Source organism: Lonchura striata, chromosome 2, assembly GCF_050655825.1.
Source record: "Lonchura striata isolate lonStrDom1 chromosome 2, ASM5065582v1, whole genome shotgun sequence".
Taxonomy (NCBI): domain Eukaryota; kingdom Metazoa; phylum Chordata; class Aves; order Passeriformes; family Estrildidae; genus Lonchura; species Lonchura striata.
This window is the reverse complement of record NC_140704.1, coordinates 73,976,287-73,988,844: the sequence shown is the minus strand read 5'-3', so window position 1 is coordinate 73,988,844 and position 12,558 is coordinate 73,976,287. Positions and strand designations below refer to the sequence as shown.

General features: G+C 36.3%; 1 protein-coding gene across 1 annotated transcript in view; it reads left to right on the top strand.

Annotated features, from left to right (window-relative positions):
• ADCY1 (adenylate cyclase 1) overlaps positions 1 to 12,558 on the top strand; it is a 184,934-nt gene that overhangs the window by 149,924 nt on the left and 22,452 nt on the right. Inside the window, exons 18-20 of the mRNA XM_085571600.1 lie at positions 25 to 139; positions 1,927 to 2,051; positions 2,879 to 2,936. Of these exons, the coding sequence (XP_085427726.1) occupies positions 25 to 139; positions 1,927 to 2,051; positions 2,879 to 2,936 (298 nt within the window). The remainder of the gene's footprint in view (positions 1 to 24; positions 140 to 1,926; positions 2,052 to 2,878; positions 2,937 to 12,558) is intronic.

The window sequence follows — 12,558 nt, the reverse complement described above, 5'->3', positions numbered from 1 at the left end:
TGTGCAACACTATTTTGTTTCTAGGCTAAAAAATCAATTTATTCCCATTTGAGTACACTGGCAGATTTTGCAATAGAGATGTTTGACGTTCTTGATGAAATCAACTATCAGTCTTACAATGACTTTGTCCTACGAGTTGGTAAGTCATGCTTCTACAATTATCGCACAAGCAGAAGATTGTTTTTCATTGGCTTTTCCTGTGCTGTCAGCAAAGGATTACCTGTCCTGCACTCATGAAAATTCTCCATTAATGAGAGAGTCACATCCATGTAAAAGGTCAGCAGTCTGGATGGTGTGCATTAGTATTAAGGAACTGTAATTCCCTCCAATTCCAGTGTGTTTACTTAATCTATGCACCCCTAAAAGGAAAGTGCACCATTAATTTTATACAATAAGTGTACCCAGTCTTGTGGCTTACACTGCTTTGCATTGCTAAGCTGCTGAAAATTGGGCCATACTGTATTACATTAAGTTGCATCTGCAAAAGCTTTGTTGGCATTAAAAGTGCAATAGGAGCTTTTTCTCCACAGATACCAAATCACCTTAACCAGTCCTGTTTTCTCCAACAAATCAAATCCTCTGGTCTGCACAACACAACCCTTCCCATGCAATCCTTTACATGTTATGTCTTACCACTCATTTCTCTCAGCCTTCTTAGACAGCAAGTTCCCTGCTTCCCTTTCTTCATGCATCCTGCTCCTCTCCAGTGGTACTTCTACTGCTGTTCTCATTTTATTGCATATTCTAACATTGATAGTTTTCTCCAGCTTCTTTCTCTGTATATTTTCATGACTTGTGAGAATGAGCTGGACTACAGGAAAACTGAGGTTGCTAGCAGCAGAAGATTGAAAAAGACCAAAAACATCAAAGGCAGCAATAGAAGAATTATGCATCTTTGACCTCCTGTACATCCTAATGATTATAAACTAAAAATACTCTTTGAACTTTGTGATAACTTGTCTTTTCAGGTTCACAAAGGATAAATTGCCTAGAAAAGCTCTTGCACAGAATCTCATGCAGGGTTTAGTATCTGCAACTCTGCAGGGCACTTGGAACATCCTCTTCTATCTTCCAAGCAAGATGCTGAAATCAGTCAGAAATGTAGAATTGAGCTCTGCAGCTTCCAAAACAATACGCTTGAGCCATTTTCACATACTTTTGTCTTCTACTGTCTCTGGAATCTGAGTTGTCTAGTACTAGCAACCAACCTGACACACTTCCCTTACCCCAATTTTTGTGTATTCCAGACCATTATTTCTGTTCCACTTGGAAAACCTCCATTAAAACCTCTATTAAAAGGCTTTATATATGCAACTGAAGGGGAAGTTATAGGAAGCAATTAAAGATCTTTAACAGTTTGTCCCATTTTCAGTAAAACTCTGCGCTACAACTGCTTTTCTTCTTTTCTTTAAACATTGAATTTTTTTAAAAAACACAGAAGAATCAAATTTTTATGTTGTCAATCACATTACACTTCCAATAAGATATCCCAAGGAATGTCTTTGTTGTGTTTCTAAGACTTTTACAAATGCAGATGTCCACTTGGCATTAATTTAGTCATAGAATTATGAATATGCTAAGACATCATCAAGCCCAACTCCTGACCCTGCACAGGGCAGGCCAAAAGTCACACCATGTGCCTGAAAGCATTGTCCAAATGCTTCTTTAATTCTGTCAAGCTTGTTGTTGTGATCATTTCCCTAGAGAGCTTGTTCCAGTGTTCAGTCCCTCTTTGGGTGAAAAACCTTTTCCTGACACCTAACCTAAACTTCACTTGACTCAGTTTTATGATGTTAATATATATTACTGTATTACAAAAAACAACAACAAAAAAAATAATGCTAAGACACTTGCATCAAATCTGTTTTGCAGGATTCATGTTTCCTTTGGATAATAGTGAAAACCAAACTCTTTGTTTAATTTTAGGTATTAATGTTGGACCGGTAGTGGCAGGAGTCATTGGAGCCAGAAGACCACAGTATGATATCTGGGGGAACACTGTGAATGTTGCCAGCCGGATGGATAGTACTGGAGTTCAGGGAAAGATTCAGGTGAGTGCATTCTAAGACAATTTTGCAAACTTTACATACTTCCTGTTTTATATGTTGCTACAGTTTCAAGAACACTAAAAAAACAGTCCCACTTTGTTTTATGGAGAGGGCAACACTCTCCAGATGACTCACCATCAGAGGTATAGTTGTTTTCCATCTTATACACTTCACTCCTTAGAAACAATGAAATCATCAAATAAATAATTTTCCATCAAAAGAAACAAGAGTTCTCTGCTTCATTACATACAGTTGAAGGTAAGCCTGGGAATGTTAAAACTGCCAGTCTTTGTCCTGTAGAACTTTTGCCTAAATAAGACCTACAAGGAAAGGATCTATGCTCATTTGCATCTTACCACATTTTATGTAGCTCTAAAAATTGCTTGGATACTTTGGATTGGAGATGTGATGCAGACAGAGAACCCTGTTGTTCTACTACTAGAACCTATGGTGCTGCTCTCAAAAGCTCAATAAACACCTGCAGTAACTTATCCAAAATATCTGTCTAATCTCCAGGGACCAAAAGGTCTTCTGCAATAAATTAACATCACTAGAACTGATACAGCTTACAATTTGGTTACATATTTCTGTTGGATGAAGCTTAATCTGCGTATTTATTTAACTCGAGACCAGAAATTCTGCTTCTCAGATTCCAGTTTTATCAGTGATCTTTACTTCTTAAAGAAAATTCTAAGTGAGCCTGAGAGCAGCTGTAGGTGTAATCCATTCTATTTATACGTATTTCATGACTAAGAAATAAAATGGAGAGGGGTGGGCAATTACACTAACAGAAAAAAGTAACATGTTTGTTGGTTTTTTTCTGTCTTCAGGTGACAGAAGAAGTTCAGCGGATATTAAAAAGATGCAGTTATGAATTCGTGTGCAGGGGTAAAGTTAGTGTAAAGGGAAAAGGTGAAATGTTAACCTATTTCCTGGAAGGAAAGGCTGATGTAAATAATTCCCAAACACGGTCATTAAACTTAGAGCGGAAAATGTACCCTTATGGGAGAGCAAACATTCAAACAAAATTGGGCACCAGCTGTCCATCGGTGTCCTCTGTTGCTAGCTTTACTGTAAAATCTGGTCTTGGAGCAGGTCAGACATCTGCCACTCACACTAACCAAACACTGCATTATCTTCCTTCTGTGCCAGCTGTGAAGGAGGCATAGAACAAAGGAGATTTGGTTGTGCCACTTGCAGTGAACTTGGAGAGCAATGGATGCCTGAAGTTTTACTAAAAAGTCAGAGGTCATAGGCCATGTCATTAACCAAGGACCACTACAACCCAACCAAAGAGAACTTGGTGACTGTGTAATGAACTTTTGGGATGGAACATATAAGGGCTAGCAATTCTGTTATGAAAAGTCAAAATGGGATTTTCTGGAAATTAGGCATATATTCTTGGCATTTTTAAACAGTAAATGAAAAAAATAGATAAATGTGCAAGCAATTATTTATGTGTGTGTGCATATATATGTTTAATCCATATATGCACACATACAAATAGTTCTGTGTAGAGATTTACAGAGATTAACATAAAAATGTGTATTTATTTACACATCCACCTGCAGAGACATAGCAAAGAGATTTCTCTTTCTGTCATAGCCAGAATTGTTCGGCCTGGGATTAGCAAAACTGCATTTAACCATGGAATGTGGAACACCTGGAGACTCTCCAGAACTACAGCAAGACTTTGAGAAGCTGTGCTTCCAGTGTATGAATTAATGCAATGAGAACAGTGTTTATTGTGCTGTCAGTGGCAGATAATGAAGACTGGATTTAGCTAATTACAGAACCCTAATTTTTTTTTTAATTCTCCTTGCATGCTCCAAAAACTTCCAAAAACTTTCAATCAAACCATAAATCACAGAGCTTAAAGTTTAGGCAAAAGAACAATATATATTCTTTTTATTTAAAAAAATACAAGAGTGTTAGAGCATAGAATTTGCTGCCTCTTTGTAGGTCATTTGACTCTCTGCAAGACAGAGAAGCCACCCTGCAAGCACAGCAACATGCTTCTGCAATATAGAAACATTCCTGTATGTACAGTGCTGATTTTACTGAAGAGCAGAAGAATGGTATTATTTCAGGCTTTTAGAAATAGCACAAGTCCTGTGGCTCAAGTCCAGGATTTACCATTCTAAACAGCTCAAGGAACAGTCCTGTACTGGTGGCAAACATGCTGCTGCTAGTTTTATGACATTTGTATGTTTGCCAACATAGTTTTATGTATTAACTGATTTGTAAATTTATGCCACAGTTTTATTATACCTTGATGGTATCCAGACTCACTCTTCAAAACTGAACAATTACAGAAAGCTGTAATTCTGAGAAACAAGCACAGTCAAACTTTGCCAAATGAGGAGCAATGGTAAATGAGCCAGGAGAGCGAGGCCTACTCTTAATCTGCATAAAAAGGAAAATGGCTGCTTTTTCCTCTACTGCTGCCCACATCATATTGTTTATGGTTTCATACTGAAGTGATGATCCAGATGTGAAATGTGGAGTGCAACTCCATAGTCAAGGTGGGGGCAGTTGAAGGTCATCCTGCTGAGAGACACATACTCCATGGACAGTGCCATAGTGTTCTGTTAACAAGCAAAACAATCTACCCTCCCCCCCTGCAAAAAAAAAAAAAAAAAAAAAAAAAAAAAAAAAAAAAAAAACAATAGCAAAAGCTAAAAATAACCCAACAAAAACTACCCACAAAACTCAAAATCTTATTCCAATCACTCCTGAATGCAGAAGCTGTACAGATTGAACAATAGAAAATTTTCATGTACTAGGTTTCACACTTCCCTTTGGTGGGCTTATTTTATTACAGATTTCCGTGGAAGGAAGGTTCTGAGTTTCCTCTTATCTTACTTTGAAGCAGTAATTTTTTGCGCTAAAAGTATATGACAGTACTATGTCCGTAGATGCAAATGGTTAAAGAAATATTGCAGGAATTTCTGTTCTCCACTCAGGATACTATGGAACTCCAGTGTTTTTCAGCAAAGTTTTAAATTAATTTTTATGTACCCTGACTGCTGGGTGCTTCGTTACAAAGCTGGCAAAGTTAGTCTTATGATTAAAGTGACTATAAAAACCTGAGACCTGCTTCTTAATTGTACTGTACAGGTAATATGCACCCTGATTGAGCTGAAGAAAGTCACTGCATTTCTTTATCTCCCTAGGAGCTACCCAGTTCACAGATATTCTTCTAGAATAATTTATTTTTGGTTTTGAGATTTTCAAATAATTTAAAAAATATACATATAGAGAATACAGATATAAAAGAACAAATATTTACATAAATAAACTGCATAAGTGGTATTCATGTAAAGCGCATGCACAGTTATGTTCTCTAACAGATTTATAAGAACTAAATAATCACATGGGTAAGTTAAATATTTAACCAAGTTGGAAAGCATTATGTGCAATAGCATTTTGTTAAATCTCTCAGAGACCCCATGCTACACAGTTTTTGAATTTGGTAAATTTGGTATAATTTCACTGATAATAATGAAATAAAAGCATCTTCTGATCCTAGAAGTAGATCTGGTTGACCAAACACACCTATTGGCCCACTCAAAAGCTTTCAGTGAAATTACTTATTTGTTATTCTTTTTATCAGGCTCAAGATACAGGCAACTCACTACTGTTTCTTTGATCTTTTACTAAGTGGACAGTGAGCACAAATGAATTGTCTGTTCTGCTAATATTTTTTTGTGACTGTTCTCTTTCCCACACCCATTCTCAGTCTGGTAATATCAGTAGAAGACCATGTAGCAAGGTAAATTTAGATTATTCATGTTAACATTTTAAATTATTAGCAGATGATAATTAATTATAATTGGTCCAAAGATTTTCAATGCCTCATCCTCTTTTCCAACAGCCAAATAAGGCATGTGACTTTTGTAAGAATGTTTTCCATGTTGAATGGAAAGGACCAGATAGGCACAGCCCATCACTGGCTTCTCATTCTGCACTTTTGGAGGAGGTCTCTGCCTCCCAGAGCAGTTGAGTGGACCAGGATGGCTTCTTGGTACTGCAGGCAAGATGGTGTGTATGTCCTAGTTTACAGAATCAATAAGAGTATATTCAGAGTTGGTTTTAGACTTCAAGTCATAGATTTATAGAATGCTTTGGGTTGGAATGGACCTTAAAGATCATCTAGTTCCAACCCTGTTGCCATAGGCAAGGACACCTTCCAATAGGCGAGATTAACATCACTCTCATTAAATTCATTATCGTTAACATCATTATCCTGTCATTAATGTTTTTTGTATTTTTATTATGTTGTTGCTGATTTTACCATGGGAAAAATGATATATTACTTTGTAGTCCTCAACTGAGCAGTATAAATTTATGAAAAAAGTTCAGCTAAGGCACAGATTAGTCAAATAAAATGTAAAAATGATAGGCAGGGTTCAGCAACCATTTAAACAATGAAAGCTAAGTGCCCATTGAAATTATAAGATAATGAAGCTGTGCTCTTATCTTTATGCTTTCCTTCCCTATTCATATAGTTTTTCCCCCATTTTCCTATTCTGTCTACGTTTTTTTTAATTTCAGCTCTTGTGTGACAGTTTTAAATTACATATTTAATCTCTCAGCTCTTCTGCATTCTTTGACGTTTAGTAAGATTTATACATGCAAAGTGGGGAAATTTACATGGATGTAATACTTCTGAAAACCTCATAAATGTACATTTTCTGCCAAATTAGAGAAGATTGTAAACAAAATTTTTATTGTCAATTGTCCTAAGATGGTATGTGGCCCACTCCAGTATCTCTGAAAACCATCAGAAGGATTTCCCTGGATTTCTGTAGGATTTGTATTTTATCCATCTTATTGTATGCAGTTGTATTTCCCATCTTGCAAATATTAATTTTCTGGTCAAGTGCTGTAACTTTTGCCTATGTAACTTTGCTGTACCCCTGTCAAGGAGTCTGCCCCACAGCAACCAAAAGTCCTGAGTGTTCATCCGAGGATAGTAACTTGATGATTTGTAGGCAGAATAGCCTCCTGTACTTCTGTTCACTGATTTGTGCAGCTGTTAACTTGAAACAATTAACAGATACAAGTGCTACAAAAAGGTGATGCCATTTTGGCATGTCAGTGTCTGTCAATAGCAAGCACAATATTTCACATCATTTTGCATGCTTTCTCTTTCAGATAATAGTAATAATTGAAGTCTTTCGTTCTTTATAAAAACATATAATTGTCAGAGATCTTTAGTCCTGAGAGCTAATTTCTATCTATTCGTATACTACGTTCATCTTCAAATGTTTTTAAATTCATATTCTCTGCTGAGATTGCAAACTGGCATTCCATTGGATTACTGGCTAGATATTTCCAAACATATCCCATTTTACATTGACTAGAAATCTACTTTACCCAGCCTGTGAAATGCATAGTTTTTTGTAGCTGCTTTGCACTGTGGCTAGTGACACTCTCCTATCTTCACCAAACAAACACAATTTTCCCCTTGCTTTCCCTAGATGAGACTGAGAGCCAAAAGGTTCAGCTTGTTAGAGCTGAATCTGCATCCCCTTATGTATCCACAAGGCCTGCAGCAATCACCAGTTTAGTATGCTTGTAAAGGTCAGGAGTTGAGCTTCTGTAGGCCAAGTTCTGCCTTGGGTTATAACAATGTCTCATGTCAATACTGAACTGAATATTTAACAACACTGTAAACAAGAGTAGGTCACGCACCAAAATCTCTTTCCCACTTTTGCCTGTAATTTATGTGTCAGGCAAAATAAAGTAGTTGGGTGCCACTGGTTGAATGGAAACAGTACATGACCTGTGCCATTTCAGTGCTTTGAAGAGTATGAACACATTAATAAGTAGTATGAATAATTTTCCTCTGTTGGATTCCAGCTTGTAGCAGAAAGAATGCATTTTCTTTACATCAGCAAGTCCAGATTCTGTATGTATTCCGCCCAGGCAGGAGGACTATTTAGCCATAATATTCTTTCAAGTTAGAATTTTGTATTACAGTGAAAACCAACATTTTTTTAATTTGTGATAAACCTGTATTAAAATGCCTTATTTTTAATCTTGTACAGTGTTACAAAACAGCAAAAAACATTGGCCTTTCATGAATTATTCACTTTAAAAGATGTATTGTACTATGAAATTTTGTAAATAGTTTTAGCTTGGACAGGTAGTTGCATGTACACTTGTATAAAAAGAAGCAAAAAGGCACACTTTTAACAAACATTAATGATTTTTTTTAAGAGGCATTTTACATGTGCATGGAGATTATATATCCTTTTAAAATGGATGTCTTTTTTTGGTTTTTCTTGCAATCTACTGCATGCCATTCATGCCTGACTTCAGTCAAACAAAACAGTAAGTTTTCCTAAATGTTTTTGACATATCACTTTTGGCACAGTTAAATCACTAGTTGCATGTGCATTCAGCAAACCAAAATATAAACAGCAAATAAAGAAGAAAAATTACTTCATGATTGTGAACTGCCAACCTCAGTGTTTCAAGGTCCATATCACAGCATATGAAAAGTGTTATCTCTAAGCTGTCTTCATAAGGGACCTTCTGGTCATTAGAAGCAATAAACTATTTTCTGTAATATAAAAAGCAAACCAATACTCTAGTTCAAAATGGTGTAGTATCTGACATTCAGTGGTTATTCTCTGATACTGCAATCGATGTAGTATTGTTATCAAGAAGGACCAGGTGTCAAATCCATCTTTGCTGTATGCAGGTGCAACACTATGGAAGGCAAAGAAGGTGAATTTGGCTCATTAATGTTACCCAGAATATATTTCTAATGTGATAGTAAGTTATTGTATATGAAAAGTACATAATTAAAATAGGTGGTTTTCCTGGATTCATACATACATATATATATATATGTATGTGTGTGTGCATATATATATATATATATATATATATATATATATATATAATTAATTAATTGTGTTGCCTTATTTCTGTCATATTTTTTTTTTACTTATTTTCCAAATAGTTTATATTGCTAAGCAGAAAGTATTTAACAAAACTATCAAGAAAAAGTTCATGGGGTTTATCTGGCTTTGATCCATCTGGGTTCTCTGCCAATTCCATGCTTCCAGATGCCAATTCCATGCTTCCAGAGATGCCTCCTTTAGGTATCACAGCCTAACCCACAACCTGAAGTTGATGTCAGCTCAGGACATTGGAATAAGAAATCAATTTCCAGTCCTCTATCTGATTTTTCCCATAAAGCTGATGAATAAAACTTAAAATTCTGAAGAAAAACTTAAAATTCTGAAGGTATTTTGCACACTTCATTTTTAAAGTTGTCATATCCATGTCACTACAACTCCGGATTACTTCTCAAATTACTTATATAATTGCTGTATGACAAGTAAGGAGTATTTGAGAAGCATAACACTGAGTCTTGTGGCAAAGGGAAAAGGGTGTGGACTGTGAATACTTTCTGCTTTGGATAAGGATTTGGATTTTACAATTTGAGCTAGTGTTATAATAGAACTCAGAAATCTGTTAATTTGTTTGTTTAATCAGATGACTGTAGGGTTAACTAAGCAGTACAGCTTCTGCAAGTACTTTTGTCATCCTAAGTTAAGAGGCAAGTTCGTACAATATATCCTTGTTGCCTGCATAGAAAAAACTACTACCTTGTACTGACAATTGTCTTCATTATAGTAGTTATAGGCTCCTAATAGTCATAAACTAACTCATCTCAAATTCAGTGGGTTTTACATCTCAGTGTGGTGTACTTGTTGTGAATAATGACAATCTGGACACTGCTCCTGTACCTCACCCTATTTATGATTGCCACTTTCCAGAATTGTGTATAGGCAATTTTTAGATAATTGTTCCTTTTAATCCCATCTCTCACTGAATTCTCTGGCCAAATCTAAATAATTAAATATATTAAGGTAAATAATGGGAAGAGTACACATAAGGGAGTGGCTGCCTGTTGCTCTTTAATTCCTCTTCAAAATATCACACTGCTTGCATGGCCTGATGCGATTCACAATCTGATCGGTGCAAGGATAAAAAGAAGGCAAAGTCAGCAAGAGTACAAAAAACCAAAAAAAGTCGGCTGTGAGATAGCAATTACTGAAAGGAAAAGGTGAAAAGCCAATACTCTTCTGAAATCAGCAATAAAACTCAGTGACATGGGATGAGTCTGAAGTATCTGATCTGGAAGTACTTAACCAGATTCATACTGCTACAAAAATAAGGCTTGCATTTAATTGCTTGATCAAATCAGTTTCTGAGGTTTTGTGTCAGTTCACATTTACAAAAATATTCAAGATGTCTTGGTGAACCATTTCCAGGATTTCAGAAGGAATTATTAGAAATAGTTGGGGGTTGTCACCTTTAATATCTCTTTTTTCATCATTAGGAAGCACCTTGGAATTTGAATTAGTATTGGTTAACATACATAGTGTAAGTCCTGAAAGGACTTGGTTTTGCTTGTGCCTTACTGCATGCTGAAGCATCTACTTCTTTATATTAGGATCCATATTTTATGCCTTCTGTGGCATCAGACATGACACACATGTATAAAACTGAAGGAAAAAAAGTGCTGCATCACTGTGAAGATTTTTATTAATTCCTTTCCTACTTTGGTTTACTACCAGTACAGCTATGTGGATGCAAGGAGTGCTCCATTTGTGTGTGGAGGGAGGCCATACACAGGTATATGTGAGTCCAAGCTGAAGAAGAATAGGTTTCCTAGAAAGCTCAGTACATGTGAGCTCACACTGAGTGAGCTGAATTCTGCAGAAAATATTTTCAGATAGTTTGGGACTCCTTTTACAAAGCTGGCTGCTCTCCTCTACAGAACACCTTGTAACTGCACTGTCAGATTTGCTAGATGTAGGTTAGACACAGTTCTTGCTGTGGGCTAAAGTGGGGGCTACTGTGGTCACGCACACTATCATGTCTTACTTTCAAGTGCCTGACCTTCTGCTTTGATCCTAGACCTGTCTGCTGTAGTGGCATCAGTTATGAAAACCTTCAGCTGGCACACTGAAGTTACTCAGGTGATTTTGCATGTCTTCCACTCCTTAGTGCACATGGGTGCAAAGGTTGTCTGTTTCAGATTTCACATGCCATTCAAGCAATATATCAAGAATTTTCAGTGAAATGGAAAAGAAAATTAATTATCTCTGCCATCAAAATTGCTTCATGATAATTATATTTTTAATTGCATACGGTAGAGATCCTTCTTCACTTAGAATTTCTGCTTTTTTTACAGTAACATTACTAGGGCTCAATAAGGAAAAACAAAGAAAAGAGATTGCATAACTTGCTCCCATTTACAAGTATAATTGTCTGTACAAAACTGAACTTGGACAAAGCAAACAGAGTTTATTTTCTGCATTCAAACACCTGGTTATTACAGAGAAGTACCTTTGAAAAACATTAGAGAATACAGTAAGAATGAAAGCAATGCTTACTTGTCTAAAAACTAGAATCCAAGAACAGCTACCTTTTCTAGTATAATTAACTCAATACAGAGAATCTTAGAACAGTGATATTATTTACTTTGAGATTCTGACAGAGATTAAATTCTGACACACATTTCACAGTTTCAAGCAGATTCAGTCAAATTTAACCCATCTCTTAAAATCCCTGTCTTTAAAACTTGTGTTGCAAGTAACATCTGTCTGAATTGTATCCTGCTGCTAAGTTCTTGTACTCTCTGCTGTCTGGAGGTTAACTTCTGCCCTGCTGGCATATGTACATAGGTTCTGCTTGGAAATAAGATGCTCAGCATTTTTCCAATCTGTTAATTGAAAAAATGTTAAAATGTTTTACAATTTTCAGCAGCCAAAGGTAGGAAGCAAAAGACTACACAGAGCTGGTGTTCTATAAACAAAATTAGTCTGCCTACACATATGGTGACAGAATCCATTATAGGCTTATCCATCATTTTAAGCATCCTATAAATATTTAAATGTAATAAATATCATAGCAACAAGAGAAGATGAAGCCAGACATACCTGCCTGCCTCTTAACACCACATAAGTCTTCTTTGCATGTAAAGTATGACCTACAACTCATAAAATAGTGCCTCCTCAGAAACTGGTACCCCTTCTACCCTTAACTCACCCTCAGTTGTTCAATGCCATCATATTTTTGTTGAGGTGTTTACTGCACACTCAGGCCAGCTTTACCATCTCCCTCTGTAGGTCCTCTATCACATGGTTGTCAAACTTCTTTTTCAAAAAGAAAATATACTTTCAGAAAGATGATTTTTTATATATAATAGATGTTTAGGGGAAAAAATAGGAAGCAGTACATGTGACAACAAACCTGAAAGGGTATATAAACATACTCTGTGGTGGGAGTGCAGGCACCAGCAGCTGGCAGCAAGCTGGGCAATAAGACTTCAATCTGCCATCAGCAAGCAGAGCAGCTTCTCTCTGCTCAAGGGCCTGAAGAAGAGACATCAATAAGAAAGAGTGGTGAAGCCTAATTTATGTTCCCTAGTAGTTTAACAAGAACATGCAAACTCATTTCAAGAGCAGTCATGTTG